The 24731-nt window shown below is 45.7% G+C and overlaps 1 protein-coding gene across 1 annotated transcript in view; it reads right to left on the minus strand.

Moving 5' to 3' along the window:
* MAP6 (microtubule associated protein 6) overlaps positions 1-23091 on the minus strand; it is a 41548-nt gene extending 18457 nt beyond the window's left edge. Inside the window, exon 1 of the mRNA XM_058045195.1 lies at positions 22310-23091. Within this exon, the coding sequence (XP_057901178.1) occupies positions 22310-23028 (719 nt within the window). The 5' untranslated portion in view covers positions 23029-23091. The remainder of the gene's footprint in view (positions 1-22309) is intronic.
* Between the last annotated feature and the right edge of the window lie 1640 nt (positions 23092-24731).

Genomic DNA, 24731 nt, shown 5'->3' on the forward strand with positions numbered 1-24731 from the left:
GAAATCACAGACACCAGGAAAAGGTGTATCTGGGGAGAGAGGTTAAACCAAACAACACTGACACCTCCTGGTGTGAATCACAGCCCTGTGGAAATTTACCAGTTTGCGCCACTCTGAATTTCCCTGTGTATTATAAACTTGTGGGTTCTGCTAAGGAAGGGACACATGTTGGCCATTCCATAGAGCAGTTTTCATGTTGTCTCCATACAGGCTCAAGCCTGTACAGATGATGAACTCAATGTTACTGTCACCAAGGAAGCCAGACCATGCAGCATGCTGGAAAAGCTCCCAGGGTGATCACAGCCTGAGACTGCTTGCAGAAATAATCCATCTGTAAATGTCATGTTCACCCCTGGAAAATGGGTCAGGATCAGGTCAAAGTTCTGCTAACACACCATTTAATTGCCTGTACATCTATTCTCCAGTGGGCTGGTCTAGGAGCAGCAACTCAGCCCCCTTGTCCTCCATAAGGACAGATGACTGTAAAATTTGCCACACAGTAAACCAACAAAGCAGTTTGTTTAGTATCCATAGTATGGACGCTTTGACACAACATCATCTGTATGGACAGAGTGCTGTAGGATTGGGAAAAGTGTTGCTACAGGCAGTTCTGGATAGGCTGCAGGAACCAGGACATGAGAAGAGCCTGTAGCAGGACTTCTGCCCCTGCCACTGAAAAGCTTTTCTGTAACTCAGGAAATCTTGCTCTGAGTTAAAAACCACATAAGCTTTGGTGAAAGACAGTTTTGCCTTTCATTGAGTTATTTTGGTGCCACAGGATTGATGCTTTCAGCTGACAGTAAAAATCTTGCTGTGGAAGCAGATGTGGGAAGATAAGCTGGAATTTCTGACTGACAAACAGTTCACTTTACAAACTATAACAGCTACACCATATTTTCACAAAGCAGAAATCTTCTGCACATTCCTCAGAATGTGTGGAGTCTTCCCCTCGAAGTCAGGACGCCTTTCATGGTTGCTCCCCTGGTGGCTGAGTGATCGGACTGTCCGATCATCAATTCGTGGTCAGTTACATTGACTCCTAATCTATAGTGTTCCTTTGCTAGCTATAGCATAGATACATTTTTATTGTGCACTGTTTTATGTAATCTAGTAGTAGCCTTTTGTTTTATCCTGTGTAGGAAGTAACTCTGTTTAAGGCCTTTCATCCCTTAAGCTTCTGTCTTTTCAATAAGTAACTATTTTATAGTAGACCTCATTGGCCATTCTTAAGAACTTGCAAGCCAGAGAGATTTAGCTGTGGGTCACCTGAGTAAAGCTGGTGCCAAACATCTGAACCTAAGGCAGGGCTTGTCTAACACTCTCACTCGATCCATAATAGAGCTAAAGTGCTCTTTTGGGAGTTTGCTGGGTCAAAGGGCACCCCATATCTGACTCTCTGTTCAAGACAACACACACAAATGCACAGAAATACGGAAATGTGAATTAACGAGGCTCATCTATTAGGGTCCCAGGAATAAAAACCCTTAAGAAGAAACCTTCATGTTAGGAAAAGTGGAAGAAATTACAAAGACAACATAGCATTGGAAATTCTTCTCTCCTCTAAGCGCAAAGATTTTTTTTAGTGTAATTCATGGTGAATGCAATGATGTAATTCAAAAATCTGATGGGATGCAGAGAAACTGGCAGCTGCCTGCCTCTGCTCATCCCCATGCAAAAAGGGCACAATGAATCACTGAATCTTTAAGAATGGAAAAGTCCTTTAAGATTATCAAGTCCAACCAGTCCCCCAGCACTGCCAAACCCACCCCTAACCCATGTTTCCAAGTGCTATAACCATCTGTCCCTCTTAAATCTGTGTTAAATCCCTCCAGGATGGGGACTGTACCACTGCCCTGGGCAGCCTGTGCCAAGGCTGAAAAACCCTGACCTGATGGCCTTGTGAGCCTTTGGTTCTAGTGGGATTCTTGGCAGAGAGATGTTTTCAGCACCTCATTTAAAGTGTCTGAAGACACAATTTGCAGATGAACTAAAAATACATTACTTCAGTTCATCAGAAAACTTCAGCATATGCATAGTGGCACTTAGCTGCTCCATAGAGGTAAATATGGACAATAAAAACCTTTCTGAATGAGAGTTTCATGCTGCAAAAGCTCTGAATGAACCCATGTGAATCCATTATGCGACTTGTAAGAGGAGAATCTGGTGCAGCAAAATGTGCTAGGAAAATAAGCTTTTTAAGGTCAAATGAAGCCATTGCATTTCACAAACTCAGTGTCATCAGTCCTTGAGGGAGATCCATCAGCAGGATGAGGAGAGAAGCCATAGGCATCAGCTTTCAGCAAAGACAGGACAGATGGTTGGTTAAAGAACTGAAGAACTACTGCCCAAGGAGATAAAGGACAAGTGCATCTCACTACCTAGCACTGCTGACAACACCTCTGGTCCAAATTCACGGAATTCCAGAATGGCTGAAGGGACCTTAAAACTCATGTCACTCCAATTGCACTGCCATAGGCAGGGACACCTTCCACTAAACGAGGTTGCCCCAAGTCCCACACAGCCTGGCCTTGAACACTTTCAGGAATGGGATAGCCACAGCTTCCCTGGGAAACCTGCACCAGTGTCCATTCACACTGCTAGGGGAGAGTTCATTAAGTCTGGTTATTCTCATGGGAATATGCTGGGTAGGGATTGCTGGGGAAACCCTTCTTCCCAGACTTTATGGGAAGCTCTGCTGTGAAGCTGCTTGAGCCCATCACCAGCTCCTTTTCCCTGCCCCTTCTCCAATAGGTGATACTGCCCCTTCTCCAATAGGTGATACTGCAGTCCATTGCATGGGAACTGTGAGGTTTGCCCTTGAGGCAAAAGACAGAGATGGGTGGTGGTTGGGACCACAAGAAAGATTTTGTCTGAATTTCTTCAATTATTATCCAATTCATGGGTACAGAAGCATGGGTCTTTCTGGAGAAAGGTCAGGACATCACTGCTGGCAAGAAGCAGCCTTTCGGTCACAGCAATATAATTCAACTTGCTGTATTTTGCTTCTCCATGCAGGGAATCATTATTTCCCTTCTTCCTTTGTGTTTCTCTTAGATTTAATTGCCAGTCTGCATGACAGTGCAATTGCTCACATGATGGGCTGGGGGGGAAGCTTTGGGCTCTTTGGCTGGTTTTTTCAAAGCCTTACTAGCAAGGCATTCTATAACCCTGTGTGGTTCGGTTTTACTTGCCTAGCTTGGTTCTGTTGGCCCAGAAGAGAATCCTTTTCCTTCCCTGGCCTTGGAGAAGCAGCAGCAGCAGCAATCTTTTAGCTGCCTTTGAGGTGAACTGAACAGCTGCTGGTCTGAGACCAGAGAAGCATGACCAGCAGCAGCGGGAGATGGGTTGCTCTGTTCCAGCCCCCAAACTTTGGGAAACTGAGCTGGGGACAGAAAGTACACCAAGAGGCTCCATCCCAGACGCTCAAACTGCTGTGAGAAGCTCCTGTTTGTTTGGGTTTTTTATCCTGAGAGAGAAGCCAGCACCATTTTGTACTGCATGTTGTAGCAGGTATTTTCCCTGCCATTTTGGGTTTTTGTTCCAGTGTGTGTGTGTGTGTGTGTGTGTGTGTGTGTGTGTAAGGTCTGACAATTTAATATTTAGCAGTTATTTACATTTTCCCCCCTTGCCTTGTGGAATTCTGTATGTTAACAAAGTGTTGCGTTTGGGTTTTTTTCACTTTAATTTCCTAGGGTGAAAAGGGATTGTTGGAACCCTTTTAGAGGAGATGACTCATTATAGAGTGTTCTCTCCTAAATTTGTCTTAAAACTGAGACATCAAAATCTGAGTTTCATTTAATATATGAAAGCAGTTCCAGTGGGCTTTCATAGAAGAACTAGTCACCTGGTTTCAAATGGTTTACATGTCCAAGATGGGAACAGGTAGATGCTGAGAAAACGAAGGTTATGAATAGAGATCCCCATGAACATTCATGGAGGGGAGTGAGGAACAAGGGGACTGAGGAACAAGGACCTTCACCACTACGTAAAGAAGCAATAAACCAAGTCCAATGGCACAGTTAATACCCAGAATATCACAATGTTGCATCCCAAGACATAGAAGGGGATGCTGAGGCAGGGATGCCTTGAGACATCCCTTAAGTCAGGGGACACAAAGAGATGCTCTCCCACAGTTCTTGTGCCTTTATGGTAATGATGCAATTTGTGTCATTCCTTTTCCCTCCCCAGTTCTAGAATGTTCTCCATTCCCATTTCCCCTATTAGTCCCCATTCCTTGCAGCTCCTCCCCTGAATCCCAGTTAGTTGTTACCCTCTAACCCTGCCTCTGTACCACCCCTTTCCCTCAACCCATTGGCCCTCAGATCCGACACTCCGCCTCCCTTGTCCCCTATATAACCCTGGACCCTCCTTTGTTCTTTGTCCCTGGTTCCCTTCAGTGTGATCTCAATAAACACCCCTGGAATGCCATACAAAGAACCCCTCCTGCTTTTCTCCCTGTTAACCTTCCAATAACATCCCATGGTGAGTGTGCTCGGTGCACTGAGCCATCCCCTTGTCTCAGGAGGGCGGTGGCTTCAGCAGCTCCTGCCGTGCTGCCACATCACAGAACTGAAGAATGGTTTGGGTTGGAAGGGACATTAAAGATTGTCTTGTTCCAGCCCCCTGCCATGGGCAGAGACACCTTCAACTAGACCAGCTTGCTCCAAGCACCATTTAACCTGGCCTTGAACACTTCCAGGCACGGGGCAGCCACAGCTTCTGGGGGCAACCTGTGCCAGGGCCTCACCACCCTCACAGCCAAGAATTTCATTCCCAACATCCCAGCTAACCCTGCCCTCTGTCAGAGTAAAGCAATTCCCCCTCATCCTGTCACTCTTTGTCCAATGTCTCTCTTTGAGCCCTTTTAAGTACTAGAAGAGTTTCCAAGGTCTCCCCAGAGCCTTGATCCTGTGGTAATTAAGTTTTTCCTTGCACTGGGCTGGAGCAGTGACACATGGCTGAAAGTCCAATGCAAACAGAGTCTTGAATAGCACAGAATACTTATGTCCATAGTGCTCGTGGAAGGTAAATTTATCATCTAACTCTGCAGCTGCCTGGCATTATCCCTGTGTCCACCTTCAGTGCAGAGCTGAGGGAGATACTGATCTGAGGTCACAGCTCTAGCTGCTCTCACCACAATGGATGCCTACAGAGCAGAAAAGCCTGAAGCTCAGCTCAGAGACCAAGCAGCCAGGATAACCTCTTGTTTTCTGTTCCATCACTGAACTTGGGGTTGTTGTAACAACCAGGTACCATGTAAGTGATCTTGTGTTTTAACATCTTAGATCCTCCAAGCCAAAAGTACTTCCTGTGAAAGCAAATCTCACACACATGCTTAGGGTCCAAAGACACCCAATTTTATCCCATTTTAGTGTATAAGGTCAAATATAGACATATAAATCAAACTTGTATTTATGTATGCTTTGTGTGCATAATATCTTATTATTGGAAATGGAAGGAGAATTCAAATCCATGATGCTTTATCCATCCTCAAGGCTTATCTTCTAGTGGTAGTCCCCCTGTACAGAGGTTTAAAATCACAGATTCATGGAATAGTTTGTGTTAGAAGGGAAAGATCATATAGTTCACCTTCCCTGAAATGAGCAGGGATATTTTCAACTAGATAGCTTGCCCAGATCAGGTAATTGTTTATATTTATTGTACAAATAAAATAACTATTAAAATACATAATACTAATAAAATACATACATTTTAATATATACTATATAAATATTTACATACGCTATATAAAATGCATAGTAATAAAAATATTGTTGCAGATACTTTTTGCAAGAACTACTCCCCAGGAAACCCTTCAATCTGTCCTCTTTATCTAAGAGGTCTAATGAGATGACTATTCCACAGCAAACATTTCTGCAGCTTGATGAGCTGCATTTCCCCATTTCCAACCATGTCCCAAGTGTGTGACACATGTCAGGCTGCACACAGCATAGGTAGTGTGACAACAACACAGCCTTGAATAATGCAATACAGATGTGGATGAATGCAGATTAACCTACATTTGGTCCAATCATCTGCCTCTGCCATGCTTACATGTGTGTATTTGAGGTTGTCCTATTTCTTTACAAAATTTTATACATATGATGCATCTAAAGTATTTTTTAACATTCAGAAGTGACAAGTCACTGGCTCTGACTGAATTCTGCTTGTCAATTGATGCCTTCCTGTGCAATGCCACCACTGAATGTTTCTGTAGTGGAAATTAAGAGGTTGTAATTCTTTTTAACTGGAAAAACCATAACAGATCTGGGTGTGAGCTAAGTAGATGAAAGAAGAGAGCTGGGACTTGAGCAAAGATTTTAAGATAAAGGATTACTGAGCTAAGAGAAAGGCTGAGTTGGATTTCCCCTCCCATCTTTACTCTTACATACTGTGTTATTGCAAAGGCTGCAAAATCCAGTTATAAAATTGGTTTGTGCTGAGACATTAAGTTGCAGAGTTCGCATAACATATGTGGAATTACTGGAGAGGAAATGTGGATTATTCCATTGAAATTGCCCTGGGTGCTGTGAGGAAAGTTATTCTAAAAAGCACCATGAAAATCTAGGACAAGGCAGAGGGGGTTTAAACTGAAAGCTGGGTGATTTAGATTAGATATAGGGAAGAAATTCCTCCCTGTGAGAGTGGTAAGGCCCTGCCCACAGCAGCTGTTGCTGCCCTATCCCTGAAGTGTCCAAGCCAAGCTGGATGGAGCTTGGAGTAACCTGGTCTAGTGGAAAGTGTCCCTGTCCATGGCAGGGGGTGGAACTGGGTGAGCTTTTAAGGTCCCTTCCAACCCAAACCATTCTGAGACTTTGTGACTGAAGTGGGATGAAGAGAGAGTTTCAGGGCACAGCGTGGGAGAACTAGGAGTTGGGAAAACTTCTTTGGAAGAAACAAAGCTTAGGATGCCCATGCATTTTTTTAGGAAACCATACAACACACCAGCACAAGTCACTGGGACAGGGTTGGTGCAATGGAGAGCAGAATAAAGGCCAATACAGTTTATCACTTTCAATAGTGTAATACTCAGTTCATTCCACTTCAGTTAACATATCTTTCTTTAGAAGCTATCCCTACCACAGGGAGACACAAAAGTCAGATGAATTGCAGGAAATGAAAAAATGCTCTGCATTTTTCTACCCCAAGCTTGGGAAATTGCCAGGATCACTTAGAAATCAATAATGTAATGGGGAGGACTCACTGACTCCAGCTCTGTAACAACCTGATTAGCCCCATGGTACCAAATCTGTAAATACTGGGACCACCAAAGCTGCCTTGGGGGAATATGGGGAAGAGACAGCAGAAGGCACTGGAATAGATGCTCTATTGTGAAATCTCCTCCTAACTGCTTAAAAACAAGGACTGGTATGAGTTTATCAAAGTGATATGAGTGAACAAAGTTGATATGAGTGAACAAAGCAGCTAGTGGTCTCTGCAGGTACCACCCTGTCCACACCAAAGCCATCACAGTGTAATAAAAAAAGGGTAAGGATGACAGTAGGAAAGCTTTATATGGAAAACTTTATATGTGAGAAAGCATGTTGTGGAAGAAAAGCTGTTTGATAATTAATTGGTTATTTTCAAGGGCTCCTCCAGTGTTTGCATAGAGTATAAGGCTCTGAAAGCAAAGCTCAAACCAAATGAGTTGTGTCTTTATAACAAAGGTGCTCATGTCTAGAGGGCCCCACTGTGCTCCATCAAAAGCATCATGGTGAACACACCTGAAATATCAGGGAGACACACCATTGACACACACATGAGAAAAAAGATCCTAGGCTGTGTGCACAGCTGCCTGTGCCAGCAAAGGAGCTCTGTAAATATTGTGTGCAGCAATCAAAGCCTGGAGAGCTGCACAGCTGGGAGAAAACCACAGAAACACTCAAGAGACTCAGGGCCTGTTCCCATTTTGGGGAGCATCTTGCATTGTCATCATTTGCAAAGCTGATGGGATGTTACCACTCAGGGATCTGATGTCCTGGGGTCTCTTGGCACCTCCAGGTGCCTGAAACATCTGGAGGAGGTTGCAAATGGGCTGCTTGCTCAGAGACAGGGCTGCACTGATGCCCCTGTGGCCAGATACACCTGGATTAGATGATGGTGCCATTTAATGTGGATGTAAATAGCCTTAAAAACATATCTGGATCATAGAAGCCCACTTCCCAAGAAAGGTACCATTAACATAAATCTGAATAAAAATATTCCTCCACTGTGCAGTCTCTGCATGCATCACCCATGCCAGACCTACCTGCCAAACCCAGCTGCCAGCACACAAAAGTGTGCACAGCAATCCCTTTCTTAAAGAAAAAAAAGCTCCCAGGCAGTAAATTTAAGAACTAAAAAACAGAAGCACTACTTTTATAAGTCTTCTGTGAAGAACTAGAAGGAGGATTTGTTGGTACAATGCACTTTTGTGCACACAGCAGATGTTTACAGCCTCTCCAAGCCATTTGTATCCTGCTGGGTAAATTATTTGTCTCATTTGAAAATGAGGCGATCTACAGATACTTCTTCCTTTGGAGTTGTTCCAAACTTAATCAAAAACTAAAACATGCTAGGGACAAATGTATTAAGCAGATATTTAATTGAGAGAAGAGATGATGGAAAAAGGCAGAGTTCTTGTCTCCCAGGCAGAGCATGCAAGCTTTAAACACACTCTCAGATTGATTGCAACTGACAGAGCAGAAAGGCTCAGAAAAAACACTCCTTCCCTTCCCATAAATAATTCACCTCCTGTAGCAGTTCATAAAATGTTTATATTAAGTAATAATTCAATTTTGCATTGCAAAAAGAAACCCCAACCATGCTAGCCAAGAAAAAAAACAACCCAAAGGAGGATGGAAAATGATTGCTTGGAAGCTGTCATTGCTAAAGCAATTCAATGGGGTCATTCTTGGCTGTACTCTGTCCTGTTTGGTCAAATCCTGATCCTGACCTGAATAGGGTTTTCCATTGATCTCTGCAACAGCCACATGAAGCCTGCTCTTGAGTCATAGAATCATAGAATCATTTCTATTGGAAAATACTTCTGTGATCATCAAGTTCAGCCATTAGCCCAGCACTGCCAGGCCTACTATTACCCCATGAACACAAGTGCCACATCCACACACTTTCTGAGCACCATGAAGTGTTTTCCAGCCAGGCAGGGCAGGTTCAGTGCTCCCACATTAAGCTCTGCTGTCAAGCAATGACGCTTTTGATTTCAAGTCAACATGGACGGGAGGAGGCTGTGAGCCCACTAACAGGTTATCTGTCTTGGTTGCAAAAATACATAGGGTCCAACATGGAATAAAACTCCAACAGTTGGACCCCAACATGGGATGGAAGACTGAGAGCATGACAGGGAGGAGAGAGGGTACTGGGACAATGATTGATGATCAGCAGAAGCCATCAGAATAACAGAAATCAAATGTCACCACACAAACACCCAGGCAGCTTTTATTAAAATTGTAATTGCTTGGTCCAACCTATGCCCTGGGGAGCATAAAGAAAAGCTAGCAGCACCAAGGTCACTGCAGGCAAAAAGATCAATGCAGAGAATGAGTGATAATGATTTTCCTTTCTCCTACATTCAGAGAGGGAGACTGTGGAGATATCCTCCTGGCATCTTCAGAGATGCACAATATCCCTTGAACTTTGTCCAGCAATGCACTTAATACATTTTTAACTTTTGCCATCCAAGTTTTGCTCCTCTGGGCTGTGACACCAGCAGGTTTGAGCATCCTAACCCACTGTTACATTTCATAGATACAAAGATAATTATCCATTTCTCTCTTCCAAAACCATTCCATACTTTCCAGCTTCCTGCAATGACCATGCCTGCTGCACTCCTGGCCTCTCTAATGAGTATCCTCAGAACGTTCTCTGGTCCACAACTGCTGAAGTACAAAACCAAAACCTGAACAAAAAACAATTTACCCAAGTCTTGACTAATGTGGTAAGATGTCACCTTCTTTCCATGTTTCTCAGTACTCTACTTGCCCCAAAGTATTTCATTTGGAGTGCTTTTGTTCTTAGTTTATTATTTTTGAAAATGAAGTAACAATTACTGGCATGTGATTTGTGATTCCCTGCAGAATTGTTCCTCCACCAGCTGTCCCCATCTGCACCAGCACCACTGCTGATCCCTGCCCTCCCTCTCCTAAACTGCTGCTTCTTTGTTTCAAGAGATTTCTTCAATATGTCAAGAGCTCTTTGAATTCCAATTCAACCAAAATTATTTAGCCAAACATAAGTGAAGGACTCAGCACAAGATTACATGGATGAAATATGACTCTGGACAGGCTCTGACGTGATAGGGTCCTAATGCCACATTTTGCCTTTATAATCTATAATCTCTTACCTGTAATAAAGTGTCATGGTTTGGAATGGGAGGAAATTCAGGGAAGTGATGCAAAGTGTGAAAAATGCATACTATATGATTGACTCTTCACAAATATTAAAATGAATATTATATGTGTTGTGTTGGAAAGTTACACTGTATTGATTTTTTTAGTTGTGCTGTATTAATATTTTTAAGTAGTGTGGTGAGTATAGTTTTTAGGCTATAGCACAATTTTAAAATAGAAACTATGTGATGTAAGATACTTTTTGTAACTAGCTCAAGGAATAGATAAGATAACCAAGAAATTCTTCACATAAAGGTAACACCAACAAGACCCCAAAATCTCAAGAGAAGAATTATTGTCTCCTTATCTGAACAATCCAGACTTCTTCTAGACTTCTAGGAGCCAAGAAGTGATGGGGAGGGGGGGGAACAGCAATTAAGCAGGAGACACCCTTTGTTTGAAAAGAATGTCTGAATCATGTATGAGATATATGAATATGCAACAGGCTATCAGGCTATTGCTTTTAATGGTTAATCCTTTGTTAGCGAAGCGTGCTTTTGTGGCAGAGTGCAAAAAGCACCCAGACATCCATAATTTTTTTCTTTTTATTGTCTTTTTTTGTCCTAACCTTGATTGTCCAAAATCTTATTGTCCTAATTTTTTTTTTTACTATTTTATTACTATTAAACTTCTAAAATTTTAACACAAGTTTTTCACGCAAAGATAACCCTTTCAATGCTTCAATCCTCCCTCGAGTGAGAGAAAGGAGCAAGATGCAAGCACGTAAAGGAACAACGTGAAGACATTGAGGTCAGTGAGGAAGAAGTCAAGTCCCAGATGGGAGGGGTGAGAAGATGCCTTATTTATGGAGCTGAAATCCTCTTGTAAGCTATGGAGAAAGGACTCTTTTTTCCTTGTGATGCATGAAACCATGGGGAGATGGAAGTGTTCGAATAGATATTGAGTGAAGGCCTTCATGTTAAAGTAAGCAGATGTTGAAATGGCTGTGATCCCATGGGAAGTTCGAACAGAGAAAGAGAGTAGTCCTGTGCTTCCAGGAGAAGAAGATCTCTGTTCCCAGGGTTTAACATGATTTTAGAGATAGATAATGAGAACTTTTGCCTTTGAACAGCTCATCTTTAAAACAATACCCCATAAGTTGACATGGCCCATTGACAAGCTGTGGGAAGGCTTGTGGGAATAGTAAGGATTTCATGATGGCAGATTTCCCTGGGTGGCTGCTAGTGGTGAGAAAATTGAGAGCTGTGAGAGAACTGTTTTTTCCCTCTTGTGGAGAAGTCTCCAATACCTTAACAAGAGGGACTTGTCTCCCTAAAGGAACTGAAGAAAGACTATTTTAGAGGTGGTAAACTGACTGGAAATTTTAAGTTTTGTTTCTTTACATTGTCAGTGGGAGAGAAAAGATTGTGGGGGGAGGAAAAGTGTTCTGAAGGGCTTGTTTTGATTCTTACTATTTTTTCTTTTAGTTGCTTTTAATAAAATTTTCTTTATACCCTTTTAAAGTTTGGAGCCTGCTTTGTCTTTCTCCTAATCCTGTCTCATAGCAGGAAATGAGTGCATTGGTGATTGGCCAGTGCTGAACCCCCCACACTCATCAGTGCATTAATTGGGGAAATCTCAAAATTGGGGAAATCTGAAATTGGCAAACCAAAACCACTACATAAAGTACCAGTTAGAATTACAGGAGGAACATAGTGCTGCAAATGCAAATTGCCTGTTGGATATTTAAGGCATCCTACACCTAAAGAGGCTCCAAGAGAGCTGGAGAGTGATTTTGGACAAGCGCCTGGAGAAACAGGACAAGGGAGAGTGGCTTCCCACTGCCAGAGGGCAGGGTCAGATGGAATATTGGGAAGAAATTCTTCCTTGTATGGTCCTGGCCACAGGTTGCCCAGAGCAGCTGTGGCTGCCCCATCCTTGGATGTGTTCAGCATCAGAGTCCTATTGGTGGGCTATTCAAGGATGAATCTGAGATAAATGACCCCTAAGTGATATGAAAGACCTGCACAAAACTGAATTTGTAGTCATCAGCTGAGAAAAACCCAAGGAATGACATAAGAACTCGAAAGCTGGTGTCCCTCAGGCTGTCCACCAGTGATCCTTGTCAGATCACCTGAACATGGACATCTGTTTACCTGCAGGGTGAGTGTAAATTAATGAAATCAAAGGAAAAAGAGGAAAAATCTAGTTTTAAATATATTTTATAAATAAATATCTTCTCCTTCCACAACAGCTTACACTGAACTTCATACAGTAATTTCCTATAATATTTCATAAGTAGAATATCCTTGATCATTTGTTCCTGTGGAAGCTTGAACACATTTCCTGCTCCTGTGCAGCTTCCCACGGGATGTTTACACACAGGAAAGAAGGATGCAGTGTGCACAGCAATTGAGGTCATGGTGATTCCCCTCATTTCCCCTTCTGCACAGCACATAAATGCAGTTTCTATGTCAAGGGCATAACCCTGAACCTGGACACTGCCAGACTTCAGGACCCAGTAATACTTCTGTGGGCTGGAATGTGGTGCTTGCTGAAATCCAGACTGGGGACCCAGGTTAAATCAGAACTGTTTGCAAGTGTTTGGAGACTTTAAAACAAAATACAGCCTCTATTTCAGTATTTACAGCTCCCTTCATTAGAGCAACATGGGTATGAAAGTGGGGTACAGCAGTGCACCACCTTCACATCTTCACTTTTCCCAGGCCATAATTACAAGTCAAGTCTCTGTTTCCTCCTATTTTGCATCATGTCCCAAATCTGACATGAAAAGACCAATTTTACACAACCATCCAGTTTGATTTCCCACCCAATTTCCGTATTAAATATCAGTGTGACATAGCCCAAAGCCTGGTTACGAGGTCCTAGCACTAACTCCTTGGAGCACCCCTACTGCCCAAGAGGGTGTGAGAAAGATGATGATATGATGTGTACATCACCACTGATGGACCACTAGACATCAAGACCCAAGACTGAGATAGGATGGGCTGGACAGACACACCTGGCTGCAACGCACAACCACAGTGTGTTAAATTTAAAGATTATTAAATTTAATAATCCTCCTGGAGTGTCAGGTGTGGTTCTGTTGGAGCAGGGATCCTGTGGAAGGGTGTAGTTTTCCTCTGAAGATCCAGTGGCGGTGTAGATGGGCCTGGTCTTCCTCTGGAAATCCAGTGAAAAAGGCTGCTCTGGTGTCCCAAAATCTCAATTATATCCAGTTAGGAATGCTTGGCTCCTCCCCCTGGGCAGAGCATCCCACAATGGGATGCTGTAATTTTATCAGTCATGCAGTGACACTCAATGGCCCATTAACAGAAGATATTTCCCAGAGGGAGGATTGGTTTGTGGAAGAGATAAAGCAAACTGCCCAATTAACAGAAGATAACTGCCCTACCTCTAAGGGGGCAATAGACACTTATCTTGCAATCCAGAACACCATATAATGATCTATTAATCAAAATAAAGCAGTTATTAATAAAAAGCAAAATTTGTTTGCAATAGAACACCTGCAATGCTGGATTTGGGGAGAAAAAATGAGCTGGAGTCTAAAGGAGTAACTTGGTGAACAGCCCAGTTTGTGTGTATAGTATTTCAGTAATATATAAAAATAGATATACATAGATATAAACATAATATATAAAACATTAGTATATAAAATATATTAGTCTATAGAAATAAATAATATAAAATTACAAATAATTATATATCCTTCCAATGTCCTTTATATATGTATATACACATATACCATATATATATGCCTATATACACCTATATATATGTATATAAAAAGGACATTGGGAGGATACCCAGATGATTGAGTTATACAACAAGAGAAATAAAAATTCCATTCTATAAAACTTTCCTAAAATGTCCCTTTCCCTCCTGGCTGGTGCTGACCATGATAGCAGAAGAGCATCCCTGCTCTTGCCCCAGTGGAGCAAGGCTTAGACAAAGACACCATATGAATATATATATATATATATATATATATATACATACATACATATATATATAAATACATTCAGATCAGAGCAAAGAACAGTGAGATTGATGCAAGATTGAGTGCAGAAGTTGTTTAGCTGGCAGGAGACAGGAAAAGGAAAGGTCATGCTCTAAATGCAAGACGAGACGTATTTATAACATTATATGTCTTAGTGATTTATTTGAAAAAAGAAAGGATGGGTAATCTAAACTAGTTGATCTCTCTCCTCTTTATTTACTTTGTGTTACAGTGGTGGCTTGAAGCCACCAAGTAAAAGTGTGATCTGGCCTCCAGCATCATCAGCTCGTGCATCCCAAAGAAGGTGGTGGTCTCACCAGACACAGAAGTCTGTGGAAGGGGAGGAGAGATGTTTGACATGTCCTTTGACACGATAACTGACTTAACAGACAAAAGAAATGTGAAAATCTATTTGGTTTCAGCAAAACATTTTATCCAGGGCCACGTGAGATATTATTAATTAAGCCAGTGAACATGAACATCAGCAGAATGGGAACCCAGGCAAGGAAAATGACAGTGATGAATGTTGGAAGGCTGAGCTGCAGCCTGGAAGAAGGTTAGCAGTGTTTAACATTATGGAGGTTGACTTTGGCACTACAAAAGTAGGGCAACGTTGATGACACATAATGACACAATGCAGCTGGGAGCACCAATGTGTAGGATTGGGAAATCACAGGGGAAGGAGGGGATTGACCTTGACTGCCATGTTCAAAATGGAATGAGAACTAGTAGTGAATTCTAGGCTTGGTATGAATCACCAGAATTTATTGCTACGGGAGGTAATTGCCTAAGGAGGAGAAGAAGGAGAACAGTATGGACATCCTTGTTATCAAAGAGTAAATGAGGGATTCATAATGAATCCATGATGCCCACAAACACAACTCGTGAGTCTTTAGTAGGAATGAGGACCTCATCTCCAAAGGGCAGTAGTATCCATCTCTGTTTAAGAAAAAGAGATTTCATCTAGGAAGAGCTAGAGAGACAAGGCTGATACCAGGAAGTAAAAATGTTTACTCCCTAGCTACAGAGCCAAACCATGTGGATGTACCTGGAGACACTGAGCAGTGACATTTGGGCAGGGGAAAGTCACTAAGTATGACAATAAAACAGAAAAAATATAAGAGAGAAATAAACCAAATAAAACAGCAAACTGCAGCCTGTCCATTGGCCCAGACTGTAAATGAGTTGCAAATCATCAGAGAGTGAGGTCTCGGCACAGCCTTCCTGCTGGCATAATGCAGCTAAAAATTCTGCATTTCTGAGACACAGCCTTGGGTGTTACTCATAAAGACTAAATAACAAACCAGACAATTGGACTTTGGGGTTCAGAGGGTCCCATCCAGCTCCATGTGCCCAAAGGTCTCTCTGAGGTGACCCAGCTGAGCAGGAGCAGAGGAATAGTTTCTCAAGCATGTTGACTCCATCACCTGAATGCCACCTCCATCTCTTCCTCCTGCCCTACCATGTCCTAAGGCATGCACTGACCAGCTCCAGTCCGCACACAGTCAAAGGAGCAAAATTCAGTTTTACCTACATTGCTGAGCAGCTCCCCCTTGGCTTTTGGGGCTGGATGTTGTCCACCTTGAACTGACTGCAGGGAATACATTGCCACGTACTCCAACTTGGATCTTGCAAATGTCCCCAGGTTGGAGACACCACTGGTCTTTCCCAGCTGATGGACTGCATCCAGAGGAGATCAAGAGTGTGGCAGAACAGCTCTCTGCCTGCATGTTGTGGTCTGACACTGGCCAGATGGAAGGCAACCACCACAGATGCTGCTCACTCACCCTCCCCTGCTACAGCTGGGCAGAGCAAAAAAATTAAATGAAGGGTTCATGAGTTGAGATAAGGACTCGGAGAAAACACTCCAAGGGCAGAACAGGCTCAGCTTAAAAGTACAAAATGAATTTATTGTTAACAAAGTCAGAGGAGGATAATGATAAGTAAAATAAGCCCTTTAAACACCTTTTATTCCCAATCCTTCCTCCTTCCCACCAACAGCTCAGGGAGACAGTGGGTGGGGTTTTGGTCAGTTCATGACCTGAAATCTTCTTCCACAACTCAGGGAGAGAAGTCCTTCTCCTGCTATGTCATGGGGTCCCTTCCCACGGGAGACAGTTTTCTGTGAACTTCTCCAGCATGGTTCCAATCTCACGAGCACCACACCTCCCAAAACTGCTGCAATGTGAGCATCTTCCATGGGCCAACATTCCTCCCAAAACTGCTGCACCATGGGTCACTCTTCCACAGGGTGCAGCCCTCCAAGGACAGGCTGCTCCAGCCTGGGAGCAGGGCCCCCTCTCTCCACCAGGCCTCCCACTGGATCACAGCCTCCTCCAGGCATCCACCTGCTCTGGTGTGGGCATCTCCCCCACGGGCTGTGGGTGGATCTCTGCATCCCCCATGGATCCATGGGCTGCAGGGGGACAGCTGCTTCACCATGGTCATCACCATGGCCTGCAGAGGAATCTTGGCTCTGACACCTGGAGCACCTCCTGCCCCACTGCCTTTGGTGCCTCCATGTCATTTTCCTCTCATGTTCTCACCTCCTCCTTTTCTCTGGCTACAAAAACACTGTGTCCCACTTTGTTTTGATTTTCTCTTAAATGTGTTATCACAAAGGCGTTTCCACCATCTCTAATTTTCCCAGCCTTGGCCAGCAGCATGTCCATCTTCAGAGCCATCAGGGCATGGCTCTGCCAGAAATGGTGGAAGCTTCCAGCACGTTCTCACAGAAGCCACCCCTGTGGCCACCCTGCACTTCCAAAAACCAGGCAGTGCCAAACCAGCAAAGCTTGTATCATCCATCTCCATGCTCTGTGTCTTAATAAACACTAGGGCCATTAGCCATTAGTTACTCATACAACCCATCCCTGTGGAATCAGCAGACACTGTGTCTCCTCCTGCCACTGAAGGTTTGTATCAAGTGACCCCTGAGACAGAGCTCAGCCTTTGCCAGAGCTGCCAACATCTCTCTGAATGGCCTTTGCTGGATGGAAGAAACATCCTGCCCCTTCCCTTTCACCTGAGAAAACTGGATCCCTCTGCCTACACAGTTACTTTAATACACACTCTCATAGCTGAAAGAACAAGGATTTGGAGAATGGTATCTGCTCAGGAACGTTCTCCAGCAGTGCAGTCTGGAATAGCCCTCACTCATGCTATTAAACCTCTTTAACCTCTAAAACGAAGGTGGTTGCATCCAGACTGATTGTAGGGATAAGTTCTTGGCTTGGGAGTGTGTGCTACCAAACTCAGTGTGAGAAGAGGGCTAGGGACAGTTCTAGGAACTGGAGTGTACATGATGCTTCCACATCCAGGAACATGTCCTGGGACTCTTTTAATTTACTAATACAGACATTGCTATGGATCTGATCAGAAATTTCAGAAGGCAATGGAAAATCTCCCATCTTACAGCATAAGCAGTGTTATTAGCATTTTCACCAAGATAGGAAATGTGCTCCACTGGAGATTTTCAAGAACAGGTTAGATAAAATCACAGAAACACAGAATGGCTTGGGTTGGAAGGGACCTCAAAGCTTATCTGGTTCCACTGCCCTGCTATGGGCAGGGACACCTTCCAGCAGACCAGGTTGCTCCAAGCCCTGTCCAACCTGGCCTTGGACCCTTCCATGGATGAGGCAACCACAGCTTCTCTGGGTACCTGTGCCAGGGCCACAGCACCCTCACATCTGTGACCCTGTTCACAGGGATCTTAGGATGAGGGAAGAGAGGAGGATCTGACTCCATGTTTGAGATGGCTTGATTTATTATTTTATGATATATATTATATTAAAACTATATTAAAAGGAATAGAAGAAAGGATTTCATCAGAAGGCCGGCTAAGAATAGAAAAAGAAAGAATGGTAACAAAGCCTTGTGTCTCAGACAGAGAGCCCGAGCTAGCTGACTGTGATTGGCCATTAATTAAAACAACCAACCTGGGCCAATCACAGATCCACCTGTTGCATCTACAGCAGCAGATAATCATTGTTTACATTTTGTTCCTGAGGCCTCTCAGCTTCTCAGGAAGAAAAATCCTAAGGAAAGGATTTTTTATAAAAGATGTCTGTGATACACAGCCAAGAATTTCTCCCTGGTATTATCCCTTCTAACCCTGCCCTCTGACAGTGGGATGCCATTCCCCCTTGTTCTGCCCCTCCAGACCCTTGCCCAAAGTTCCTCTCTGGCTCCTGGAGCCCCTTTAGGCACTGACAGGGGCTCTGAGGTCTCCCCAGATCCTTCTCCAGTCCAGGCTGAGCACCCCCAGCTCTCCCATCCTGTCTTCAGAACAAGGAGGAGCATGGATTTCCTGCCCTTCTGTACCTTGGTCCAGCCTTCCTGTGTGGACATCCCTCCCCAGATTATCTCTGCTGTGTCTCTGAAAAGCAGGCAGCAAGTCTCCAGTGCTGACTCATTCATCTCTGTAGCTACTACAGATTCTCATTTGCTCCACATCCTCAGTACCTCCAGGGTTTGGGATGAATGACAGAACATTAGCAACAGGCAATTCATTAGTACTAGAGGCAGCCCAAAATTTTCCATTGAAGCCTTTATTGTCTTGTTTCCTCTGCTAGGAAAGGAAGTTGGTGGGAGGGAAAAAATAATTGGTTTGGTAAAAAAAAAAAAAATTAAATCTGGTTTCACAATATTACTTCTCGGAGGAAATTAATTTTCTTAGTATTCATTTTGATACCCTACAAAGGGGGTAAATGTTTCCTTTAAGTTTTGTATCTTTTTATTTTCAGGGAATAAAGGTAACAAAAGAAGCAGAATGCAAGACAAAGAAGAAGGGGAAAACAACACCCAAGAAACACCTAATTCTATCATTTTCCCATAATTTCCAGATAAAAATGGAAAGCATTCATTCATTCCTTCTTTTATTTTTGTCAAATGTGCTTTTAATTGTTTCACATCCACCAACAAATGCCACTGTGAGGACATTTTGTTGCTTGTTCCCTCTGATCCCAAACCCCAGAGCCAAGCCCAGCCCACTCCATCCTTTGGGAGAAATGCTCTGCCCATCCCATCCAGAAGTTCAGGAGGAGAAATCCCCTCACCCAACACAGATAAAGCCCTCACAAAATTGAACAAGAAACAGCTTCATCCACCACCAGAGGCTTTCCGTGGGGCTTGTCACTGACCTGGCTGAAGGATTTCCTGCTCCTTGGTGTCCTTCAGGGTCCACAGGCCACCCTGGGAAGCAGGACCAAAGGGAAGGGAAGGGGGAGTGAAGGAGATGTAACCTGCCTTGGCTACCTATAAACTTGGGCAGCTCATGTGCTGGGGAGGGAAACTGAGGCAAGAAGCCCCTCAGTGCTGGAACCTTGCTCGACCATTGCACACCCAGTGAGAGCAGTGGGAAAAAGTCCATAAATAAATCCCATATATAACTGAATAGCTAATAAATTATAGTTAATGAATATATACATATAAAAAAATAAATAATGTAAATACTATGAATAAGAGAAATAAATGCTAGAAATACTGGAAATAAATCCTATTTATTCTGTAGGATCCCTGGGCACAGGCAGTCTCTGGCAGACATGGTCTCCGTGATATTCACCTGTCCAGGAACACAGAGGTTAAAAAAGAGAATTCTTCCCTTTAGCATGGACTTCCCCCATGACCTTGGGCTAGTTGCTGACTCTATCCCTTGCTCTCAGGTATTCCTCACATGGAAATAATACCCAGTGGGACAGAGCAAGCTTAAAAACTCCTGCTGGTCTGCTCTTTGGTTTCACCAAGGAATTGTTTCCCAGCCTTGGAAACATGGATTTGCAGCAGTGACAGAGCACTGTAAGGGAATCTCCCCCTGACTCTCTGCTGATGGAGAACCTTCATCCATGCCCAAGGAACAAAGCCCCATGTGAGCCACCCTTGCTGCTCTCTAGCAAGAGGTCATGAGGGGGTAATTTTTGGCTGCTGGGTGGCCCATAAGGTTGCCCCAATAGGCTGTGAGTCTCCGTCCCTGGAGATGTACAATATCCACACAGCATGTCTGCAGCCAGGCTCTTGGCTGTAATTAGGATTGGGAGAATTTGGGTTTTTTATAAGAATCCAAACAATAAACAACACTTAGAAGATGCCTAATTTGAACAGAAAATGAGAACAATTAGCCAAAACATCACTTAGGCATTAATGAAGAGGTGCTTATGTTCTATGGCTGAGCGTCAGATCAAACATTTCTGCAAGGAAGAAAAACATGGAAGTGGGAGAGCACTTTCCCAGGTGGAAAGAGAAGCCCTGAGAGTATTGTGAAAGCCAACAAGCAGCACAAAGAAGGCTGAATCCTTCTAGTTCCTCTTAGGTTTAACATCCCTGCTGATCCAACCCCTTTCCTTGGGGAGGAATCCTAGCCCAGTGCCTTAGGAGCAGAGTGGAGGGATAGGAAGGTGAGCAATCTGCATTTAAATATGCAAATAAATCCCATTATCCTTTGTAGCAGTGGACCAGAAACAACACATCAGCTCTCCAGTTCCAGGAGAAAGCTTTCTGCTTTAGCCCTGCTGTCTCCCGCCCAGACCTTACAAGGTGAGCAGACAAAAAGCTGAGTCTCAGTTCACAGATTTCAGGGCTGTGTCACTCCCAGAGACTCCTTTCCCAACATTCTTCAACCCTGCAAAACAGAGGCCCCAAAAATCCCTGGGCACTTTCTCATGTCTCAGCCAAGCACCACCATCACACCTGGATGCACCTGAGCCTCCAGCATTACCCAGTGAGAGTTAAGAACTGATGCCAAATGACAGCAAAAATCAGGATCTCACTGCTTGAACTGTTTCCCACTTAGGGAGGGGGGAAAGCAGATGACTGTCAGCTTTGCTCAGTGGGACAGAGGAGGCAAGTCCCAGCTTCATCTGAAATCTGCATGAATGTGTTGCCTGCTTGATGGCCCGGTGTCACCTCTAATCTCCCCAAGAAGGAAAATAAATCATTCAGAGGCATAAACACCCCAGCATTCACACAGCTATAGGGAAAAGCAAAACGGCTGCAATCACACTTTTTGTCACCGCAGCTTTGCTCTATGCCACTTCCACCCTGGCAGGGGTGGGCTCTGCCAAAGAAAGTGCTGGAAAACACAACTGCAGCAAGCCCTCCTTGCAAGCGTACGCGCAGGGCAGCCACCCCATCACTTGTTTCTGCATTCCCAACACATCGAACGCCCTGACCCGGAGAGAAACAACAGCAGCAGCTCGCTGCGAGGAGTTTCACACTCGGAATCCCAAACAAGGTCTCTGCTGCCGAAGTGAAATAAGGGCATGCATTCCTAGCTGGCTGGGGAGGTGCTGGGGGGACAGAGGGATGTGTCATCCCCTGCTGCGCTGCATTAAAACATGGCAGCGTCTGAAGGCTGCCCCACCCAAACGGCCTAGGATGCGTGTCCCTCATCCTGGCGCATCCAGGGATGCTTTGTCTTGAGCGGGGCCAGCCTGAGACGCTTCCTGGGATGCTCCTGCCCCTGGGTGGGGCACCCATCTGTCCATGATGCGGTCAGGCTGCCGGTCCTCTGGGCTGGCTGCAGCCTGACAGCCAGCGATGTGCTTGGCAAGGACCAGAGGTGACTTGCACATTCCACAGAGGTGACCCCAAACATTACCCCTACGGAAATCCAAGGTGGTAGGTGTCTTTGAATTTTGGAATGAACAGGAGGGGGGGAACACAAAGACACTCAAAGCTGCTGCCAAACCCAACAAACCGCCAACAAAAAGTGTCCATGTATTCACTACCTGCACAATACCTCCTGCTCCATCATCGATTCCCAGGGAGATGGGGAATTTAAGGACACTCCCCGCGCAGGAAATAGGCAAGCCAAGCCCCCCCGGAATGTCTCACAGCCTCACTCCCAGAGTGGGATGCTCCTCCAGGGAAGCGCACAGGGGCTGGATAAGAGCTGAGGAGGGGCCGGCGGGGTGGGGATCAGGATGGATACCGAGGGTGGGGGGAGGATATGTCTTCTCACCTGTAGGACGAGCTGACCCCCGCCGCCACCTCCTCTTTGATCTGCCTGTTGACAGCATCGGCAGCCGCCCGGCCCCGGCTCGGCTCCGCCGGCTGCCCGCCCGCCTCCTCCGCCTTCCTCCGACCCTTGTCTCTCCCATCCCCGGCCCGCGCTGCTTTGGGATGCTCATCCTCCGCCTCGGGGTGCTCCTCCTTCTTCTCGGGAGCGATGTGCACCTTCCGCCGCTTCTCCTGAGCCGGCTTCTCCGGGGGAGCGCGGTCCAGGGCCAGGACGGGGGAAGGTCCCGGTTTGGGGATCCAGGGATGGTCGCCCCGCTTGGGGATAGGCCAGGCACGGAAATCCTTCTGGTACTGCGTCTCCTTCTCGAAGGGAGTGTCCGAGGGCTGGTACTCGCTCTTGGGCTTGCAGCTCGGCTCCGGCCGCTGCACCTTCCAAGGCTTGTAGTCGTGCCGCATCACCGAGTCGGCCGGGGGGGAGGCGTGCGGGGCCGGGCCGGGCCGGGCGGCGCCGGGAGCCGGCTCAGCTCCCGCGGCCGCCGCAGCCGCCTCGCCGCCCGGCTGGGTCTCGATGGGCGCCGCGGGGCGCGGCGGGGGCGCGGCGGGGTGCTCGGTGGCCTCCGAGTATTTGGTGAAAACGAGCGGGACGGCGATGTCCGCCTTGTCCAGCTGGTTCCAGAAGCGGGCGATGCAGCAGGCACGGGTGATGCAGGGCCACGCCATGGCGGCCCTGCGCCGGGAGCGACCGCTCCGCGCTCCGAGCCCCGCACCGCTCCCCGCCCCGAGCTCCGCGCTCCGCCCGCAACGCGGAGGCGGGGACGGCGGGAGGGGCTTGCACGCACACGGGCACGGGCACGGCACGCACACGCGGGACACACCTGCGCGTCCCCGCACGACACACGGTGTCATACATGGCCATGGGTGTGCCCACATCTGCACGGCTACACAGCTCACACACATGTGAGGATGGCTATGTGCGTGTGTGCCCACACCTGCACGGCCGCACACACTTGCAAACACATGTGAAACACACCCATGCACGTGTGCACACGCATGCTTGGTCACAGGCCTGCACACACATGTACACGGCACTCAGGTGTGCACTCACTTGCATGCAGGGTGACTGAAACCTGCACATGCTCATTTTAAACAGCTCGTGTGTGTGTGCACGCAGCCGCACTGCCACAGACCTGCACAGCTGCACACACGGGAGGAGACGCATCCATGTGCGCACAGACCTGCATACTTCAGACACACCTGCACAATCACACGCCTGCACACATGCATACCAAACAGCCAAACCTAGCAAACACTCCTCTGTGTGCGCACACGTGCATCGTCACACACCTGTACACACATGGGCAAGTCACATACACGCATGTGTGGACACACCTGCACAACTGATCACACACATCCACACATATTTGCAAGGTGCCCATGTGTGCAAACACGTGTGGTCACACACACACCTGCATGCATACGTAAGAGATGTGTGTGTTTGTGTGCACACATCTGCACAGTCACACACAGCTGCACGCACATGTGCGGACATGCCCATGTATGCCTGCATGTAACTGCAAGGACAGACACCAGAGCACAAACATGCAGGAAATGCCCATGCATGTGTGCAGACACACTAATGCGTGGTCACATACCTGCACACATGTGTGCAGGGTGCCCATGTGTTTGTGCACATGCATGCATGGTCACTCACACCTGCACACACTCACTCATGTACAGGAATGCAAACACACATGCAAGGCACCCTTGTGTGCACACACCTGCACAGGCATATTGCACATGCACACGCGTGTCAACTGCACACAGACATGTGGACATGCAGAACCACACAAATCACATTCACATGTGCAGGTTCTCATGTAAGTGTGTATGCAGTGCACACTGACATTTGTACACACAGATGTGCACACGTGTGCACACACATGACTGTACACACATGCAAGCACATCCAAACACATGCACGTATACTCAAACCTGTACACATACACAGAATTCACAAAATTCACAGAGTCACGAGGTTGGAAGAGATCTTCAGGATCATCAAGTCCAACCCATGCCCTAACTCCTCAACTAAACCATGGCACTGAGCACCATATCCAGTCTTTTTTAAACACATCCAGGGATGGTGACTCCACCATCTCCCCGGGCAGACCATTCCAGAACTTTATCACTCTTTCCCTGAAAAACTTTTTCCTGATATCCAACCTGTATTTCCCTTCCCAACACTCATCCCTGCACACACATCACAAGCATGCACATGAACTGAAAATGCACCCCGTGCTCACACATGCACAGTGGTATGCACACCTGCACTCACATGTGCAAGCACATACATGCACACAGACATAAGCATGAACATGCACACACATATGGACACACACAGCTAGACATGTCTGTCCACTCAC

The sequence above is a fragment of the Melospiza georgiana genome, chromosome 2 (assembly GCF_028018845.1).
Source record: "Melospiza georgiana isolate bMelGeo1 chromosome 2, bMelGeo1.pri, whole genome shotgun sequence".
Taxonomy (NCBI): domain Eukaryota; kingdom Metazoa; phylum Chordata; class Aves; order Passeriformes; family Passerellidae; genus Melospiza; species Melospiza georgiana.